The sequence below is a fragment of the Nematostella vectensis genome, chromosome 1 (assembly GCF_932526225.1).
Source record: "Nematostella vectensis chromosome 1, jaNemVect1.1, whole genome shotgun sequence".
NCBI classification, from domain to species: Eukaryota; Metazoa; Cnidaria; class Anthozoa; order Actiniaria; family Edwardsiidae; genus Nematostella; species Nematostella vectensis.
Genome location: NC_064034.1, coordinates 20,414,958 through 20,436,089, shown reverse-complemented (window position 1 = coordinate 20,436,089; position 21,132 = coordinate 20,414,958). Strand labels below are relative to the sequence as shown.

Genomic DNA, 21,132 nt, shown 5'->3' with positions numbered 1-21,132 from the left:
GTTAGTAAGGCCCTTACACAGGCAAGAAAAAAACGTCAAAGTAGTCCTAGTTATCCATAGCCAAAGGTAAGCACAAGAAAATGTTTTAGCTTAGTGAAGTTTCCAAATGATGGTGGTATTTCCCAGGAGTAATTCCCTGGCCTGATTTTAAAGGCCTGATCCAAAAACCTGACTTACCTGAGCAATCCGTGTCTCCTGAACTTTGCAGCTGGGCGAACTGGGAAGCTGGCATGCGTTCTACGGCGTAAAGAAATACTACGAAGAAATAAATTATGTCAAATACAACTTCAATTATTAAAATATATCACTAGTTAAACTATAGTTAGCTTGAAATGAAGCTAGAACCATGTATTTCAAGCGAATTGGTTCATCATCGACTGACCTCAGCTAAGCGAAGATGCCTTCGCGAGTCACATGTTTCATCCTCTTCTTTGTATCTTTTAAGAGCAATTCAGCCTTCTCTACACTAATTAATAGCTTCAATAAACTCTTAACTTCCATCTCTCGACTTTCTTGCTTAAAAATGCCGATAAAAATTATAATTCAAATGCGAATAAAGACGAAGAAGCTATGAACATTGCACACAGCACACTACTTTACCAACGCATGTGAGCAACGCAAGTTATTATGGGTAATCGTCTCCAAACCTCTCCAACCCAGACTATTTGGGGCACAGGTAACCCGTCCATTTAGAGGGCAGTATATCGAGATCAGAAATCAAAGTACATATTGCCTGATTTTCCTTCTAAAATGTTTCTCATTTTGTGCAAATTGTTTCAGAATTCGAAAAAATGTCAACCCCCAAAAAAATGAAGTGACTTCGTTCTGAAAACGCAGCCAAAAAAACCTGGGCTTATAAGTAATTGTGGACTTTAGAAGTGGACTTTAAAATCACACTAGCATACACACATTGGCACCAGTCGGGCCAAGACGGGACGCACTAGCATGCGGATCACGCATGCGACCTTTGCTAGTCTAAAACTCCGTCGGATAGCCAAACTATCCTTGCGAGTATGTATACATAAATGTGGACTTTAGAAGCACACTAGCATACACACATTGGCACCAGTCGGGCCAAGACGGGACGCTAGCACAGTCTATTACCCGTGCAGTTCGGCAAGCATGGACAGCTGTTTCGTCCTTATTAGGACTCGTCAGCATGGCATAGCATACGTGATCCGCACAATTGGCATCACGCTAGCCCGGTCGCAGCTCTAGATCCCACATGGATCTAAGCTGTGGTTTAAAGCACTTCGCTCGAGTCGAAGTCGCCCTGCAGTTTTTTTGCCGATGAAGTTTAATTGAGGCAAACCGGCTATGCAATGCTGACGAGTCCTAATAAGGACGAAACAGCTGTCCATGGTTGCCGAACTGCACGGGAAATAGACTGTGCTAGCGTCCCGTCTTGGCCCGACTGGTGCATACAATGTGTGTATGCTAGTGTGCTTTTAAAGTCCACATTTATAAGTAATCACAGGGGCTCATAAGTAGGGGCAATCAACTTCCTCACATTCTTGTATAATATAGGTGTCACGACGTTTCCTTGGATCAGGCTATTTTTAGACGCGCGGATTAGCCAATCAGGGCGACCTTAGTGCATACGTTTTGGCTGAGCTCGACTGCACGCGCAGTTTCAGACAAAAAACTATGTTTTCTCTTCGGTACTTTGACTTTTGTTGCTCTCTTCTTCAATGACGAATCCAACTTTATCTACGAATTTAAATTCTGGCTTGCAATTCTTTTGTTGAACAAACAAAACCGACGGATGATAAATATTCTTCCTAACTGAAATTTGCGCGTGCAGCCTCACGCCACTCGCGCGCGACCAACGTACGTAGCTGATTGGCCCGTTCGTGGGCGCGCGTCTAAAAATAGCCTGATCCTAGGAAACGCCGTGACACTTATATAATGCAGATGATTGCTCCTACTTATGAGCCTCTGGTAATCAACTTCCCCCACCATATGATACCTATGACTCTCAGACCGAAACTTTCTGAGGCTTCCACTCTCTCTTCTGCTCCCACGCACGCTCACTGCAGGCCGGGTCAGCGGTTATCGCCAAGAGTGGTTCTTTTCACGTGCTAAAATGGCCGCGATATTTTGAAAAAAAGTCTACGGGCTAAAAACACCAAAATGCCGGTGTCTACTGAGAAAGCCACCCATGGACAAGAAGAAAAGGAGTTTGAATGGATTGGAGAAGGAATAAGTGAAGATGGCTACGTTTATTTCAAGTGGGTGTACTGGCGATTTGTGTCTTTCTGCAATTTGGGCTAATGTCATTTGTAGATTTTGTAATTTGTAGATTTTACTCGTAATAAGTAAATACTTAATTGCAATACTTGTGGAAAAGTCTAAACATGCAGAAAAACACCATACATTGGCAGCATTTAGCATTAAATTGTTTATCTATCGCTACATGGAAGCGAAGTGTTTTGTATAGTTTCTACTCATGCATTCTCTGTGTGATCTACTTATATACTTTCTCTACCTATGAATTCAGGGAATTGTTGGCAAGTATGTCTTTACCCATGCATTCGGAGAATTGTGTACTATTAGGCTTTGGAATAAGGTTATACAACAGTAAAATGCTGCTGTAAAATGCTTATAACACAAAGTATAGCAATACATATGAAGCACATTTGATAATATCAATATTTTTTATCTTATAGGAAGTGCAGTATTAAGGGCACTGTGATAACAACTGGTTGCTATGTGCTGATTAATTCAAGTGCAGACTGTATGGTTGGCAAGTTAGAGGCGCTATACGACCGTGGACCATACCCTGACCGCCACCGTGCGGAGATCCACTGGTTATTCCAATATGATGAGCTCACTCCAGATGTTAAGTTGAAGCTGAAGGCTGTAGAAGGTGAACTCTTCCTTCCGTGCAACCGTCCTGACCAGAAGCCAATCTATGGAAGTGTAGAGAATCTAGATGCTGAGACAATAATAGAGGAGGCAACAGTGAAGTTTATAGGAGTGAAGGAAGAAATCCCTGATAACAATGAGAAAAAAAATGGGAGAGTGTTTTTTGTTAGGTATGGATTTGATAGAAATGGTGGTATATATCAAGCGAAAGACATGGTAAAGATGCTTGAAGATGTAACACAACAAGACATGAACAATAACAAGGCCATCACTCCAGCATTCTCCAAGACACCAATAGCTAGAGCTTATAAAGGTATGTTATACAGGGGTTTCATAAGGCCCCTGCCAGCGGAAGCACCAGTTATTTTCCACCCCAGTGCTGGCTACTTAAGTCTACTTAAGTTTTATTTGAGCTAAGGGAAAGTTCATTTATTATCCCAAGTGGGGGTGAGGATAATGTGGGGGGGGGGGGGGGGGGTTAAGAAATTTTTTAGGTCTACAGGGGGGGCGTCACAAGTATTTGGATTTTAAAAGGGGGGTCACTGATTCCTTTTGGTGTTGTCTATACTATATAATTTGACGAAGTGTCAAATCAGACTTCTTGGTTTAACTTGTCTTGGTTTGGGGACAGTTATTTGGTATGCACAATCCAGGAGTCCTGGATACGTATTATAAGCCACATTTTATCTATGCAATGCAAACCTGTATACACCCTAAATACATCTTTTTATGGTTTCCGCCATATAATATTATAAAGTGCTTATGTTCCATATCTAAAATATAAACAAAACGTTTTAATGCTATAAGCGCTCATTCTTTTCTCATGCTGTGCTTTTTTTGCAAGGAGAAGATCAAAAAGCCTTTTTGCTTCTTTTACGTCATCTAAAGCATCAACCATTATCAGGTTGCAACCTGGAGTTTGTCACATCTTTGAGAAATTGTGAGCCTTCACTTTTTCTGAATTAATGTTTTCAGCCAAATCATTCCCCTCCACTTTCTGTCCAGCTTGCAGCTAATCTCTTGATTGCGTTTCTTTGACATTGTCATTGCCGTTCCTTCCTTTGCTCCTTCTTTCTTTGATTTTCAGGAAGGGGGGGCCACCCAAAATATTGGGAAAGCATAAGGGGGGGCATTGACAATTTTGTTCCTCCTGAAGGGGGCTCAACTAATTTTATCCCTTACTTTTATCAAAATCCTCACGCCCCCCCTCAGGATAATAAATAAACTTTCCCTAAAAATGATAAAAAGATAAAATAACTTCCACCACCTACTCTGAAAGTTAATGTAAGCCCTGGTTATATAAGCAATCATTGGAGAATATCTTAGATATGTCCACACACTATATCCATCCCCATTCTAAAAAAAATGATGATATCCAGTACCATAATTGCATGATTAGAATGTTAAGTCCTTAACAATTTTTAAAGAGATTAGAATCAAGTATTTTTTTTAGAGGATCATACTATCAAATGTGTCATCAGACAATACAGTACAATATGCAAAAAAAATGATACTGCAGTTCAACTCCAAAATTTCATCGTTGGCTGAATTCCTGATGAAGTAATTTAAATACAAAACTTTCAGGGTCAACTACCATTCAACTATTTTACATTCTTTACTCTTGTTCATGAACATGACAACTAATAATTGTAATTGTATGATAATTTGAATGACAATTGTATAAAAAAAACATACTTTTGTAAAATCCAGGTTCCACAATTTTTTAATTTTCTTTTCAGAGAAAGCCTGGAGGGTTGGTACCCCTAGAATGAGAAGGAAGTCTAATGGTGCATTTGAACTTGATGAATTAAAGGTTGTTTTAAAGGTGATAGATAAACACAAGCTTGGGGCCGCTCCAGCAACTAAAACCAGACAAAAGCAAGAACAAAACAAGGAGAATGGTGAAACACCAAGACAGGAAGTGCCAGCAAACAGACTTATAAAAACTCCTTTAAGCCGAAGAGAGAGCACAAAACCAACTGAAAAAACTGGATCGCAAACTCCAGGGAACAGAAATACCAGGCAACTTGTGTCAAAAAGTGACAAAGGACAAACCATAAGAAATACTTCTAAACGAAAAGCCAGCAAAAGTATCCCAGAAGAGAGCACAGTGGTGTCCAAGAAAAGTAAAGCAAAAGGACAACAATCTGCTAAGTCAGACCAAAGGACCAGGCAGAAAAAAGGAAAAACTGAAATAAAATCTCCCAGGCAGAGATTTGGTATGACAAACAATTTTGATGTATGAAAATGAGAGTACAGTGTTATAAAGGGCCTCTGGCAGGATGGCAAATTTCATTTTTTTATAATACACTGATTATCAAAATAACATTGTTGAATTGATCTTTACTGTCCACAATGAAGTCTTATTACAATATATTTAAATCTTCATACTGACATCGCAACAATGCAAAGTTCCACTCATCTCACTCTGTTTTCTCTTTATCTCAGCAACAGATTTTCCACCCTTTTTTTTCTAGCAGAACAATTGTTGTATAATATCACAAGTGTATTTACCCACTTGCACTCAACATTATCAATGTGAACTACAATATGAAATGTTGCTTCTCTTTGTTGAATCTGATACCTAATCTATACCTACATTGTATTTATCTACTTTACATCAGGGGGCTGTTTTTCAAAATCGTGTTAACGTTATAATATGTGCTTAGCAGGAAGAGTAAGAAATGACATGTTGCTGCATGAATAAGGACAGAAACTGATAAGAGGCTAGAACCCTTCAGCCTCATATAGTGTAACACCTAAAATATTTTGGAGTTCTCAAATTGACAACATCATGCTATAAGTATAAAAATGCTGCTTTCTTCCATTTCTTTGCCTTTTGAACTCAAAACAATTATCAGTAGTCAGGTATTTTTAGGCGTTTATTTTTATTAATTTTCTTTCTATTGAAAAAAAAAGAAAATTGGCTTAGGATGCAGAAATTATGGAAACTGATCTAGGTTGCGGATCCACCTCCTGCCAGTGTCCCTGGATAAAATTATGTTGTTTTGGTCAATAATACATATTTATGAAGCTAATTTATGGTTAACTATAGGTACAACTGAAGTCCTAGAAATATTGTTATCTGATGAGCCCAACAGCAGTCATGATGATTATTATGACAAAGATGAGTCATTCAAAGTACAAGATGCAGACAGTGATAATGATGACGATGATAATGAAATGGAAGATGACGAGGATGAAGAAGAGGAATTGGCAGATGATGATGATGATGATGATGATGTGTTCACCCCAGGCAAAGGTGTGGTGGTTTATAAGTGTGCATTATGCCCTTATACCACATTCCCACCAGCTTCAGTACTAAAAACACTTTAGGTCCAATTCCAGTTAATTGCAAAGGACAGTGATGATGATAAAACTGTTTTTGTACTTTTAGAAAAAGTGCCAAGAACCCCACATACAGTGAAGGGGAAGCACATATCATTTCGAACACCACAACCTTCAAAGACTTCTTCTAAGTCCTCTCGGACATCTTCAAGAACTACCCCAGCTAGGGCTACCCCTTCTAGAAAGTCTTCCAGAACACCTTCCCAGACCCCTAGGAGCCAGCAAAGAAAGACACCAAAAGTGCCAACTGGGGAGAGATCAAGTGCTAAGACCCCTAGTAGGGGAGGTGGCCGGAAAAGTATACCCTCCACATGCACCCCCAGCATGCCTAGCAGACAACAGCCCTGTAAAACTCCAAGGACACCCCTACAGGAAGCCAGAACCAGGTATGGTTAAGTGGGCATGAAACATGGCGGGGTAAGGCAATGGTAATGATGTAACAGTTTCTATGATGCCATTGACCCCCACAACGCTATTGTTTTAACCAAACTTGTTTCACAAATTACTTGAATCCCAAATTCTCTACTTTTCCTGACAACCTACTGTATGAGGCTCTTTCTATTTATAAGTAGTGTTCAGTAAAGAAAGGAAACAAAGACAATAGGATTATTTTTAATTTAGTAACATTTGATGAGAGGTAGAGTTTTTTTATTTGCTATGGCCATACATGTGCAATGTACCTGGAATGCTTACCTATTGTGATTAGGATTATGGAATGACATAAAATACTGTTTCATCTGTTTTTAGACTGCACGTCTCTGCTGTACCTCCATCCCTTCCATGCCGTGAGGACGAGTTTTCAGATATCTTTGGGTTTGTTGAAGGGAAACTAACTGATTCTGAAGGAGGGTGAGTTCAGGTTTAAGCCCCTTGGAGTTGAGTATAGTGCGAACTCAGTGCTACCCCCTCCCCCCCCCCCCCCAGATCAAAGAGCTTGTACATATTATTGTTAAGTTCTTGTATAGCACAAATTACAGTAACATTGTGAGATATGATCAAATGTACTTATTTATGTGACTTCATGTGACTGGTTTACTTGTCAGTGTGTAGATACAGACTGCTCCACACAGTTTGAGTGTAAGTTAGTGTGGTACTGTCACTGGAGATAACTACACATATAAAATCACAATATTTTGTTCAGATGCATGTACATCTCCGGTGTGCCAGGCACAGGGAAGACTGCCACTGTACATGAGGTCATCCGACTGCTGTCTGAATCCATGGAAGACGATTTTTGCTTTGTTGAGCTCAATGGAATGAAGATGACGGAGCCCAATCAGATCTATAGCATGCTACTCAAGGTAATGAATTGTATTCCTTAAGGATTATTACCAGAACCACTATTATACTGTACATTCATTAAAGTAAAAAATATACTCATCTTAAAAGTCTTTCTCAAAGAAAGAACTGCTAAGTACCCAATAAACCCCCATGCCGGAAACCAGCTGCAGTCCCCAACTCACACCTGATAGAGGCCGATATAGGTTGTGCAATTATAAATAAATAAGTAAACAAATAAAAAGAATTGATTTAGGAAGCTTATCACTCATTGGATTGATTGTTTTTTTATCATTTTTTTACTATATCTTCCGTTCAGAAACTTACGGGACAGAAAGCCACCCCTGCGCATGCGTCAGAACTGTTAGATAAGATGTTCAGCAGTAACTCATCACAGCGTGATTGTGTCGTGCTTATGGTGGATGAGGTAAGGGAAGGCTTTCATTTACAAGGTGGTAGACCTTGGTGGACCCTGTAGTAAAGCACTAAGGCAAATCATGGGAACCCTGTGTAGTACCATCTTTGATCACTTGAGAAAGGGAGCGTGAGGATTTGCGGTTTTGCGTTTAATTTACGGTTATTTATTTATTTTGAAGGTTTTTCTGTTTTTGGCGTTTTTCTGTGCGGTTTTCTGTGTGTTTTTCGCCTCCCTGTTACGCCCCCTCTGCAACTATAACCCAGGGTCTGGTCTAAGGGTAGCTGAGCAGCCCCCCCCCCCCTATTTTCAGATATTTGGCTTCAAAATAACAAGAAATATAAGGAAACCCATGGAAGAACAATGAATCCGGCCGCCCTTTCTTGGGGCTCTTGCGTCGCCCCCCTTTTTGAAACTCCTGGATCCGCCCGTGTACCTTGAAGACATCAAACTGACAGGTCCTAGCACATCCATTACTCTTTGCTGTTAATGTTCCTAACTCTTTTATATTCCAACTCATTTTGTCCCACAGCTGGATTTGCTCTGGACGCGTAAGCAGGGAGTCATGTACAACCTATTTGAGTGGCCAAGTCGGCGACACTCCAAGCTGATAGTCCTCGCTATCGCTAACACTATGGATTTGCCGGAGCGCATGATGATAAACAGAGTGCAGAGTAGATTGGTCAGTGTCACTGTGGTTTTCAAGAGGCCTCCCAAAGCAGTTCCCTTATACAGTTTTGTATTTGCAGGGCCTGACTCGGATCACCTTTCAGCCGTACACGCATGCTCAGCTGCAGCGAATCGTGCTGTCCAGGATTCAAGACCTGAATGTATTCGACCCCGACGCTATGCAGCTCGTGGCTAGGAAGGTTTGTGACCAAAATCCTCCCCTATTGACATCGCCGAATGGGCTCACTGATAATATTTCTAGCGGAGGTTGGACCGTGGCATGCAAGATGCCGATATTTTAATTGACACATATTGTCGTCTAGGCCATGAATCTCATATTTCGATGTGAAAGATTGATAAGCACAATTTACTTATCAAAAATCTCGTGGCCTATATATGTGCATTTTAAGCTATTCATAGCAGAACTGAAAAACAAAGTCTTTAACAAAATTATCTACTTGGTTGCATTGGCTTGACACCCGTTCCCTTTAGAGTTCCCTTGGTCTTATTTTTTCTCTACAATCTTCCATCTTAGATTTAACCTCTACAGGTCGCAGCAGTATCGGGAGATGCTCGTCGATGCCTCGACATCTGTCGGCGTGCTGTCGAGATTGCCGATCTCCAGACCAGTAAAAAAGCCACTCCAAAGTCGAAGAAACCTTTATCGTTGGTTGGGATGATTCACGTGGATCAGGCCTTACAAGAGATGTTCTCTTCGCCTAAAATCAAAGTCATGATGTAAGTCAAGGTCACTTATATCATACCTATAAAAGAAGTGAAAGAGGGAATGCTAAAGAGAAGTTTCTTGACTTGAAGTTTTAGGTCATTATTGTTGTACCTTTATGTAACAGTGCTGACTTAGTAACTAAATATTAGGATGGATGGGCTAGGTTAGTCATCACGTGACGGCCTGATGCTATAACAAATGTACGGAAGCTGTTTTGGAGGTGTGTTCGGAAAGTTTGTTAATGTAGATCTAATGCAGATCTACAGCATCGCCAACCTTTAAACTAAAATGCTGTTGTTTTGTAATTCCAAGGAATCTGTCAATGTTTGAAGGTTTACTGATGAAAGCAGTTCTGGCAGAATTCAAACGATCGGGCGTCGAAGAGGCTGCATTTAGTGAGGTATCAAGAGTGTCATCCATTCAAAGTACACTTGTCAATGGAGTGCTGATGTATCAATTAGAGGGATGGGACGAGGCCGAAAGAAGGGAGCTGGGGAGGGGGCCGTATACGCCACCCCCTTTAGCAGTTTATTATACAGCGTTGTTTGGAAAAGGGATCTGTTGGAGGAGAAAGAGGGGGTTTGGGAAAAGGGCCAGATATATCGCCCCTTTAGTATGCAAGGATGCAACGTTGTTTAGTGGTTCCACTATGCCTCCATAGATTTGAAGGGATCTGTAAAGTGATTTTTTCAGCTCTTTATTCTTAGGAATACCTTTTATCGTTTCTGTAAGCGTCAAGTCAATAGGATGCTCCACCTATGTATTAATTATTACTGTAATATTATAAGGGCGCATTGTGTTATCACTTCCTGCTTTTTCTTGCCAGGTCTATTGTCAGTTGGGAAATCTTTGTAGACTGGAAGGTAAGTATCGTCTGTTTAATGCTAGTTTTGATCCGGCCGTTTATTATTATTATTATTATTATTATTATTATTATTATTATTATTATTATTATTATTATTATTATTATTATTATTTTTATTTTTATTATTATTATTATTATTATTATTATTATTATTATTACTATTACTATTACTATTACTATTACTATTATTATTATTATTATTATTATTATTATTATTATTATTATTATTATTATTATTATTATTATTATTATTATTATTATTATTATCGAGTAGTATATTGAGCAAATGTTATTTTTGTCATGGAGTAGGGTATTTTTTCCTTAGAGAAAACTATACAGGAGTTTTTTAGACCCGAAGGGCATACAGGATTTTTTTCAATCCTGCCCCCCTCCCCTCCCCCTACCCCCTCCGTCAAAGTTAATTTGTTGTTGTTCCATAACCTTTAAACCAAGCGCCTTTTCACTTTCTTTCCAGGGCTCACTCCGCCATCCACTACTGAGGCCTCAATAATAACAAGTAGACTGGGCGCCACTCGTCTTCTATTGGTTGAGCCCGGCCGTCTGGATCAGCAGAGAAGGATTCGTCTAAACGTGAATCAAGATGACGTCATATACGCACTGAGAAACGCTACTCTTGGTAATTGACGATAGCTACTTATAGTTAAGACAGAGTATTACACCCAATAAACAGTACAGTTTTGATATAACGATAATTTCTGAGTAAATAATTTTGCACCCCAACAACTGTAGAATGCTCGTATAAAGGAAATTATTTTCTCATATCGATGCAATTTTCTTGTAATATCGTTATATCGAGGATCTACTAGAAATGAAGAAATCACATAATTAAAATCATTTCATTCATTTGACTACTGCCACTCAAATCTCTATGAAAGTTATTTTTGATTGTACAAGTAAAGATGACAATATGTGTATATAACGCGAAGACCTTCATTTTATAGACTACACGAGTAAATAAAGTACTATTTTTGTGTCATGACTTGCTTCTATCGTTTCCATCCTCTACCCGCGATATGCCAGCTGTCAGTATCTAGACAATACTCACAACGCGCCACTCACAGACAGCATATCCCGCAAGGAAGCTCGGCCAATGCGGTTCATTCCGCTATGGCAACAGCGCTTTGTGTCCACTGCTTGTACGTTTCAATAATAATGAGTAAGAGAAAAATATCCGGTCAATCTTTGAATATATGCGTGGTTATGTCGTCAAGAAACAAAATAGGATATATCTTGAGAAATGCGTAAATCTCGCTCTACATAATGTAATAAGGACCTAGTAACGTTCTCTGGACAGGCCTTCTAGGACTGAAATAATTTGTGGGATGTTCACCGGCCGCAAAGATAATGATTTGAAGCGTAAATGCCACCAAGTTCTTACCAAGGGAGACACGGGCAAGTTGGATCCGATCGAACATTTGAGGATGCGTTGTCTTGCTAGGGGTTGTAATGGTATCATGGGACTAGGGAGGTAGAGACTTATATCTTTAGTATGGCATAATGTTTTATTGCGCATTGAAATTTTCTCTCATTTTTTTTTTTTTCATTTGATTTGATAATTTTTCACACGGATTTTTTCTTCTTTATTATTCCCGCCTTGTGTGCTTTACCGCTTACCAAATTGAGCCCCTGTTTCCAGGGAAACAAAACATAGCAGAAAAAGTGACGTCACGCTGTGTTTTACGATAGAGCGTTTTCAAAATGGCGGCCACTGCTAGGCATGAGAAAGAGTTGATTGAAAAATGCAAGAAAAATGCTGGACAAACTAAAGATCCTGTTGAGTCATTACGCTTAGCTTGCCTTTCGAGAGGCTCTTCGGGAATAAAAGGCCTTGGCCGGTAGGGTTTGGAGTGTGCGTGAGAAATTCTACGAACACGTTTGGCTTTCCTATTAAACGAAAACGTTGTTTTGTGTTTTTGTTTGTGTTTTACAGAACTTTCAAAATAATGGATGACGATGGAAATAGATCTCTTGATTTTAACGAATTTAAAAAGGGGCTACGCGATTATGGAGTGATGTTAGAACCGAAGGTAAGTTATTTTATCGTATCTTTTTCTTCGACCCAGGTTAGTGCTTGAAATGAACGAAGTGTCAAACGTGCATTTAATCAAACTAATCTTATTTTTATTGGGTATCCTTAATAAATGTATATAGCTAGATATAGGAAATTATACAACATCGAGAAAATATTACCTAGAGCAACAGGCATGTTTTGTTGTGTTTCTTTTTCTCATCTGTCTTTGTTTATCCATCTCACTTATTCCTCAATCCAACTACTGTGATTTCATTATCTTATTAGGAAGTGAAAAGGACCTTTGAAGCATTTGATACTGATGGCAGTGGAACCATAGACTTCGACGAGTTCCTTATCAGACTCAGAGTAAGTTTGCAAATAGAGCTTTTAAAGTATGAAGACTCCCTTAGATCACCCCCTCCCCCCTGTCACATTGTTTATGGTTTGTAATAAATAGGCCCATAGCTAGGCAGAGAGGAGGGGGGCTTGAAGTATTACCCCCAGCTTAAGGTAATAAGGTAATTCCCTTGAATTGCACTGCGCATCCCTTCTGCGCATAGTGGAGCGCAGTTTGTTCGAATTTTCCGATATTAAGTGCACGCACGCTCCACAGTTGTACAAGAAAACACAGCAAAAGGCACGCATTTTTTACTTAAAATCGTTTTGACAGAAAAACGAAGTCAGTTACCCCCATTTTTTATTTGCTCAAATAGTTAAATATATATGGAAAAATGATATACTGAAAGAAGAAAAAAAGTTGGGTAGTAGAAGCCGTAAAAATACTTTAAAATGGCGCTTTTTACCGTATGAATAGTGGCGAAAACAATGTCTTTTAGTGCGATCTCTTAAAATGTTATTTGTTTTGAACATTAGCTACTACGGGTTATTGCTTAGAAGATCGGATTTTGGCAGCTCAACAAACAGAACTTAATTTTCTAAAGACTATAGGCACTCTTTTTGAAAACTAAGAGTTGGGATTTTTCCTTGCACGATCAGTAAAAACGCGTCAACTCTACGCCCCTCTGTTGCGAAAACGAGGTCGGTACCCCCATTTTTTATTACATTTTTTGAAAGCCCTTAACTTCAATATTGTTTATGCCAAGTTTTAAAAAATTCTGGGTTGTAGAACTATTTCGAGGGAATTACCTTTTAATGTTATAACAAGTATTTCATTTAGTCAGGGTTATGTTCCATGTAGTTTATGGTTAGTGGGACCTTAAATCAAAACAGCTATACAGGGAGTATTGTTTTATTGAGTACACTTTATTGAGGTTCAACTGTGTATATATGTAAGTTTACTTGTATTATCCATTCTCACATGCATTACAGCTTTTAACTTTAAGTCGGGGTTTGAATTTTTCCCTACTGTTTATTGTTTACTAAGGTAACCAGGGAAGAGATTGGATAAAACTTGTTGAAGTGAAACATTAATTTTTCTTTTTATCAGCCACCCATGAGTAAAGCAAGAAAAAACGTCATCCAGCAAGCATTCAATAAATTGGACAAAACAGGAGATAATAACATTACCGTAGAAGACTTGAAAGGGTATGTAGCTCAATATTTACTTTAGACAGAGGATAATAACATTAACATAGAAGACTCTGGCTTCTTTAATTTAGTAACATGGAGCTTGGCATTAGAAATATTTATTCTTTGCATTGTATTTGCTAGGGTATACAATGTGAAGCACCACCCAAAATACCAAAATGGTGAATGGACAGAAGAACAGTGCCTCAGGAAATTCCTTGATAGCTTTGATTCACCCGATGATAAAGATGGAATAGTAAGTTGCTGGACTGCCCTGTCCTAGCTTTCATGGGATGGATTCTAGGGATTCTAAGTAGAAATCTCTCCATTCTTGCTTTCCTAAAGAATTAAAAAAACATTTCTACCTCTAGGCTCATCTTTTTGCTCTATATAAGATATTGCAGAGTTAATTCTGATTAAATATCCCCTTGGGTATTGAGCGTTCAGAAACATTGGATTTGCTTTATTATTTTGAAAGTCATTATTAAAAAAATAATGACTTTAAAAAAAATATTTTTCACACACCACATAAAAAAATGGAGTATTTCAATATTTTGATGTTAACCTCTCCCCCCCCCCCCCCCCCACTAAACAACACCGCACCACTTTTGACTTTTGAGACAAGAGATAAGAAAACATTCCAAAATATAATACTCTTGTACCTTTGTATTAACACAACTTAGTTTTTTTTTTTTAAATAGCATGATAATTATTCAGGGCACAGTTTAAAATTGCTGTATGTTTTATTGCTGCCACTCTAAAGCCTCTATCAAACTGAGATTAGCGTTGATGAGAGTTCAAATTCTCCTCATGTCTGTTTGACCATGCACTCTCACTGACACACACTCTCACTGATTGTCATTTACTTTGAAGATGTTCAATTTTGACATGGGTGTTGTTGAGAGTTCGTGCCATTTGATCCTGTGAAAGAGAGTTGATGAGAGTATTTTGGTCAGCAGTTTTCACTAAAAGTGAAATTTAACGTGTAATTACCAGTTCAGTGATGAATCCTGAAGTCAAATAGTTATTACAAATTCATGTTCATTTTTTTTTCCAAATCAACTCTCAAAGGCCGTTTGATCAGAACCCTGTGAGAGCTAGAAAGAGTGGGACTCTCATCAACTCCCATCTTCGTTTGATTGAGGTTTAAAGCTCAAATATCATACAGATTGAACCATGCTCTGTTAGAAGGTGCAAGAAGGATTAACATATTTATTGTATGGCATTTATTTTCTTTGCAGATTACGTACGACGAGTTCTTGAATTACTATTCTGGTGTTAGTGCCTCGATCGACAGTGACGCCTATTTTGACTTAATGATGAGAAATGCTTACAAACTGAAATAGCTTTTTTAATCTAAAAAAATCAAAATTAAGGATGTATTATATTTAACATTTTTTTTCCAAAATATAACCATATAAGTAAGAATAAATATAACTAAATGGACTTTTTTGTACTATGAAAACAATAACGGGTGCTGATGCTACATGCTGACACCTGCTGTGGCTTGGAATTTGGAATATCAAGAGACAAATAGCAAAGCCAGTTGAACCCAACAGCATTTCATAATGCCCTTATTCCCTTGTAGATTATAATTAGGCCTTATTGGCAGATGTAAAATTGACAAGTTGATTTTTTTTATTTCTTCAGCTCTTATGCTGTTTTGTAGGTAGAAGGGTTGTATATATGGGAAATAGATTGCATTGTTCCCAACAGGGGCAGGATTCTTCTTCTTATCAATGTAATACAAGTTAAAGTTTTGTAATTATTGTTTTTATCGAGCTTTGAAATGTACAAATTAGATGTAAATGTTGATAGGGAAGTAAAAGTATGTTATGTGTATTTTCGGGGTTTCTTTTGGAATGTCAAAAAGCGACTTTTTGTAAGATAGGGTGGCCCTCCCTCAGGGGTAAAGTGTGGGGGGACACGCCCTGGGTCTGTGACAATGGGGTTAGCCTTGTTTGCTAACACAAGAAGGTGACTGCAGAAAAATGGAAGCAAATTTATTATTGGAGATGACCTAAAGCTGAGGGTGCAGACTGCCCTTTGAAATATAAGTTATGTGAAAAAAAGTATTATCTGCCATAAATATTTTTATGCTTTTTATTTCCTGATCTGTAGCCTCAGACAAGCACTATAAAAATAGAACGAGTTTAAGGCCCTTTTATCGTTCCCTTTGAAGTATACATACACTCTTTACTTATAAGAACGTCTTTTTTTCAGTTGAGGCTGGGCCGTTTTTATTTTTCGGACATTTAAAGGCTGAATGTGTTCTTAATGATCTTAAATTTTAGTGTATAAAAGAATATAATACCCAATAAATTTAAGGGAGATAATTACCGGGGGGGGGGGGGTACTCCCTATATCCATCGGACGGGGATCGTCGTATCTTTTAGGGTGTAAATTTGGAGCCTTGGGTATCTTTTAGGGGTGGAAATGAGAATGCCCAGATTTTTTTTACCTCGGTATCTTTTAGGGTGCTATTATAGCCATCACTCATCTAACTTGTAGCTCATGTTTTTAGATCACTTTAGTATCTTTTAGGGTTGTTTTAAAAAAATCCCGACGATGAACCCCGTCCGTTTGATATCGGAGTACCCCCCCCTACCTCGTGGATAATTACATTAATGATCAATAGCAATAATAAAGTTGTTACTATAAGCACAATTTGATTCTGCATTTTAGGGAAAGTTAATTTATTATCCCGAGGGGGGGGGAGGGAAGGGTGAGGATTCTGATAAAACTGAGGGATAAAATTAGTTGACTCCCTTAAGTAACAAAACTTAAGTAACAAAATTTTTCATGCCCCCCCCCCCCCCCTTTACGCTTCCCACATATTTTCGGTGCCACCCTCCGAAAACCGAAAAAAGAAGGAGCAAAGAAAGGAACAGCAATGACAATGTCTAAGGAACGCGAGCGAGAGATTAGCTGCAAGCTGGACAAAAAGTGGAGGGGAAGGAATTGGATGAAAACATTTATTCAGAAAAAGTGAAGGCACTCAATTTTCAAAGATGCGACTAACTCCAGGTTGCAACCTGATAATAGTTGATGCTATAGATGACGTTAAGAAACAAGAAAGGCTTTCCGATCTTCTCCTTGCAAGAAAAGCGCTGCACGAGAAAAGCAAGAGCGAGGAAGACAGGAGAATCAGATATGAGCGAGGATTTGATAATGGAGAATGAGCGCTTATAGCATTAAAACGTTTTGTTTATATTTTAGATATGGAACATAAGCACTTAATAATATTATATAGCGGAGACCATAAAAAGATGTATTTAGGGTGTATACAGGTTTCCATTGCATAGATAAAACGTGGCTTAATCAGGCCCGTACCCAGGATTTTTCTTGGGAGGAGGATGCGAAACCCGAGAAAGTGGACCTAATTTTTGCGGGGGGGGGGGGGGGGTTCTCTGATAAAAATCTGGCCACCCCTATAAAACAAAAAAAAGATTTTTTTATGCATTTGCAGTATCTCCACAGGACGTTTTTTTCGGATTTGGCTACATACCAGAGTGATCTAGCTTATGCTTTATAGTTTTGTGTTCAAATAGTACGTCTATTAAGAAACCGAAAGTGGACCTTAGGCCGTTGTTGGGGGGGTGTGTTTGCAACCCCCCCCCCCCTCTGGGTACGGGCCTGTTAATAAGTATCTTTGACTTCTGGATTGTGCATGAAAAATAACTGCCCCCAAACCGAGACAAAGTTAAACCAAGAAGTCTGATTTGACACTTCGTCAAATTATATAGTAGAGACAACTAGGCATATGTAGATTGTGCTCGGCAACTTTTTGAGCATCTTATGGCGTTTTGAGTAACCAACCTAGGGGCAACTTTTGCCATCTTTGCAAATTTTGAGCAACAAATTGGTGTAAAATCGACCCAAACCATCAAAAAGTTCAATATTTCATGTAAAAATGGTCCCGGACAGTCCTCGCTCGTTTTACGTGTGCACACGAAATCTGGACAGCGGCCATTATAACGGGCGTTTAAATATCCAGCGGTTATATCGAGGTTGCAAGGGACGCTGGTAGGGCTGTCCCAAAGATGCTTGGCAACTTTTGAGCAACTTTTAGGATTTGCGGCAACTTTTTCCTTTTCCGGGCATCTTTGTAAAATGAGAGCAACTATGCTGGGTTTTTTTTTCCGGTTTTTAGAGATATATTCACCTTAAATGTGCACGTCAGGGCCTTAAGTGCCGACTTGGCAGAGAGTTAAGGAATTCCAAAATGAACATTTGGTTGCTCAATCTGGAAAACTTAGGTGCGAAGCCTGTAAAGAAACGTTGTCAAAGAAAAAGAGCTCTCTGAAAAAGCATGTTACTTCGCAAAAGCATCTTAGGGCTAAAGCTACTCTTGAGAAGGACAAAGCGAACGATCAGAACATTAAGAAACTTTTGTCCAAACATAGCACCATTCAAGGTTCCACTCTTCCAGAGAAAATGCGCCTCTATCGCTACGAGCTGGTAGAGATAATGCTCAAAGCTGGGATTCCTCTTGCAAAAGTTGATGTTCTTAGACCTTTCCTTGAAAAGTATGGCCATCGATTGACCACTCGATCCCATCTGTCAGAGTTCATCCCTTTAATATCAGAGAAAGAGAAGATGCTGATAAAGACTGAAATCTCGGCCTCAAATGGGTTCTTCTCAGTTATCTTTGATGGAAGTACAAGACTTGGCGAGGCCTTAGCTATCTTATTAAGATATGTTGATCAGCAATATAAAGTCCAGCAGCGACTTGCAGAACAGCTGGCTCAGCGACTGATTCAATGATTAGCAGTTGAATATGGCATTTTACCTAATCATCTTCTGGCGGCAATGAGGGATGGTGCTGCTGTAAATTAAGCTGCCTTGCGTCAGGTTGGGTTTTACTTTCCAAATGTTTTTAATGTTAAGTGCTTTTCACATACCATTGATAATGCTGGGAAACATTTTGAGTTTACAGTGCTAGAGACATTTTCTAGATACTGGAACACAATGTATTCCAACAGCCCTGCAGCCAGACTAGCTTGGAAGACAAGAACAGGGACTTCTATAAAGCTGAGATCATAGACAAGATGGTGGAGTAAATATGAAGTGCTTGATTTGGTTACCCAGTACTATGGAGATGTGGAGCCCTTCTTGAGAGAGAACCACACCTCACCCATGTGCAGAGCCAAGCTGCTGGAGGTGTTTGATGATCCTGAGGCTACACGTGACCTAAAAATGGAGCTGGCTGCTTTGGCTGATGCAGGCAAGCATTTCGTTTCTGCCACCTATTATCTAGAAGGAGATGGGCCCCTTGTATTTTCTTGTTATGAGCGCCTGTCTACAGTAGCCCATGCTATTGCCATTGAGGCATACCGGAATTTTGAGGCCAAAGCAAAGCAGCATGCAAATGATGATCCTGGTATCTTCAACGAGCTGATTGCAAAGGCAAAGGCCTGCATTGCTCCATGTTTTCAATATTTTTTTTAAGGAAATTTAGTGTAGAATTCCGTTCTACCGTGCGTGCCTTCAAGGCAGCACGCTAGAGTTGCCCTGAGAAGGTACAGGAACTGCACCCAAATGCAGCATCTGTAGAGGAGCTGCAGGAGTTTGGATTTTTCTCCAATGATGAGGTTGCTTCTCTGGTTGAAGAGTTACCAAGCTACTTGGCCGCTGCAGATGGAGTAGTTTGCACCACTGAGGAAGAGAAAGTATCTTGGTGGGCAGATCATGTGGATACTCTTCCTAACTGGTCAGCAGCTACGAAGAAGATATTACTCACCAACCAAGCTCGGTAGCAGCAGAGAGAGTATTCAGTCTCCTACGAAATGCTTTTAGCCGACAGCAGGACAGTGCACTAGAAGATACACTTGTGTGTCTGTGATGCTCAGATATAATGACAACAAGCGAGTTTGAAGTGCCTGTGATGCTCCGATATAATGGCAACAAGGGAGTGTTGCCTCACTAGCCTGCATGTGCTTTGACTATCAGCCATGTTGTTATAAAACTCACATGGACGACTTTTTCTTTAAGTTGCACTGTGAACCAAGTCGTTTCGTTTTTCATGATGCCTCTTTTATTGCTTCATAATTTATATACATATTACATTGCATATTACATATTTACATTAAACTTCTAATCAATGTTTTTTTTAATGTTGACAAGAATTGTTAAGCAGCATTCTCTCAACAACTTTGAAAAATGTAGTAAATTTCTTGGCAAATTTTTCCACTTGGGACAATTTTTTGATAATTCTTATTCCATTTTTTAGCATCTTTTTGGCAATTTTTGCAAATTTATGGCAACTTTGTGGCAACTTTTGCAATTTTTGGAGCAACTTTTGGCAACTTTTTTGGTATTTTTGGAGTATCTTTTTAAGAAATTTGGAGCATCTTTGGGACAGCCTTAGACGCTGGGACAACCTTTATTAAACCCACAAGCGCATCGATCTCTAGGAAACCTGAAATCTGCGAGAATGTAAGGAAAAACAGGCAACGAAAGAGCGGTCAATCGACGTCATCAAATGCAACATGAGCTACGTGTGATATAGTTTCCAAAACAGCATTGCGTGTAGCGAGACTTGATCGATCAGTATAGGCTGTGAACTTAATCACTGACTAAAGCATCATGGAGTATATTATACATGAAGCAAATACTGCATTTAATAACATGATGCCCATACAAGTGAATTTTGACTAGTTAGAAAATTTACTAGAAAATACGTATCCTATTTATTGTTGAATTAAAAGAGATGGTTGACAAATGTATTTATAGTTTAATGATTAATTAAACATATTTTAATGCCGATTAGAAAAAAATATTTCATGAAATTGTTGAAACGAAAACAAGCAAACAAATATGTTTTGAGCATTTATTTAAAACAAACGACTCTAGAGAGCAAGCAACTTTTGGATATATTAGCAATTTTAGAGCAACTTTTGGCCATATTTTCAAGCAACCTTTTCCAAATTAGCACAATCTACACATGCCAAGAGATAACACCCAAAGGAACTTTCCCTTAGAACGCATCAGAACTAAAAAAGAAAAAAATCTGCTATCTAAGCCCCGTTCTTAAAATTTGAGGCTGGACGTTCTAATAAAAAAAAGGTTCTTATAAAAAAAGAGTGTTTACAAATTCAAAAATAAAAATTGCCTCATACTCGGGCTTCTATAAAAGCATTGTTTATTTATTATAATTGAAAATATTTACACCTTTATCAATTAAGTTTGACTATAAGAAAATGGAAAATGATGAATAGTCAAACTTTATTGAAATGGTATATTAAGTATCCTAGCTGATAAATATCATTTCTTGCTATATAACTTTGTACAGATTTTTAATGCAAACTGTTCCCTGTATTGTAATCTACTAACTATGCTATTTTTGGTGATTACTCAAAAATAACGGATACCTAAATGCCTTCTAATTGGCCATCAAAACA

The 21,132-nt window shown here is 38.7% G+C and overlaps 2 protein-coding genes across 3 annotated transcripts; both read left to right on the top strand.

Annotated features, from left to right (window-relative positions):
- The first annotated feature begins 1,932 nt into the window (after positions 1-1,932).
- LOC5504130 (origin recognition complex subunit 1) lies at positions 1,933-11,167 on the top strand. Its single transcript, XM_048731914.1, has 14 exons — positions 1,933-2,231; positions 2,670-3,181; positions 4,608-5,087; positions 5,924-6,130; positions 6,266-6,602; positions 6,964-7,065; positions 7,358-7,517; positions 7,814-7,921; positions 8,442-8,591; positions 8,659-8,778; positions 9,129-9,316; positions 9,618-9,705; positions 10,132-10,168; positions 10,646-11,167. The coding sequence occupies exons 1-14, from the start codon at positions 2,134-2,136 to the stop codon at positions 10,813-10,815; spliced, it is 2,757 nt and encodes a 918-aa protein (XP_048587871.1). The 5' UTR covers positions 1,933-2,133; the 3' UTR covers positions 10,816-11,167.
- Positions 11,168-11,396: 229 nt separating this feature from the next.
- Positions 11,397-15,571, top strand: LOC5504131 (calcyphosin-like protein). Of its 2 annotated transcripts, none has more exons than XM_032372412.2 (6): positions 11,397-11,659; positions 12,122-12,218; positions 12,488-12,568; positions 13,650-13,747; positions 13,874-13,985; positions 14,971-15,571. In XM_032372412.2, exons 1-6 carry the CDS (start codon positions 11,514-11,516, stop codon positions 15,073-15,075), a joined length of 639 nt encoding a protein of 212 aa, XP_032228303.1. In that variant the 5' UTR covers positions 11,397-11,513; the 3' UTR covers positions 15,076-15,571. The 2 variants fall into 2 exon arrangements, with proteins under 2 accessions (XP_032228303.1, XP_001625061.1); XM_001625011.3 differs by lacking the exon at positions 11,397-11,659 and adding an exon at positions 11,848-12,026.
- Positions 15,572-21,132: the final 5,561 nt, after the last annotated feature.

What these genes read in the sequence shown, in the direction of transcription:
- LOC5504130 (XM_048731914.1), top strand. Translation starts at nt 2,134, where the DNA reads ATGCCGGTGTCTACTGAGAAAGCCACCCATGGACAAGAAGAAAAGGAG. An exon ending in CTACAGGAAGCCAGAACCAG is followed by an intron (nt 6,603 to 6,963) that starts GTATGGTTAAGT and finishes ATCTGTTTTTAG; the next exon opens with ACTGCACGTCTCTGCTGTAC. An exon ending in TCGTGCTTATGGTGGATGAG is followed by an intron (nt 7,922 to 8,441) that starts GTAAGGGAAGGC and finishes TTTGTCCCACAG; the next exon opens with CTGGATTTGCTCTGGACGCG.
- LOC5504131 (XM_032372412.2), top strand. Translation starts at nt 11,514, where the DNA reads ATGTTCACCGGCCGCAAAGATAATGATTTGAAGCGTAAATGCCACCAA. An exon ending in GAGTGATGTTAGAACCGAAG is followed by an intron (nt 12,219 to 12,487) that starts GTAAGTTATTTT and finishes TTATCTTATTAG; the next exon opens with GAAGTGAAAAGGACCTTTGA. An exon ending in ACCGTAGAAGACTTGAAAGG is followed by an intron (nt 13,748 to 13,873) that starts GTATGTAGCTCA and finishes TGTATTTGCTAG; the next exon opens with GGTATACAATGTGAAGCACC.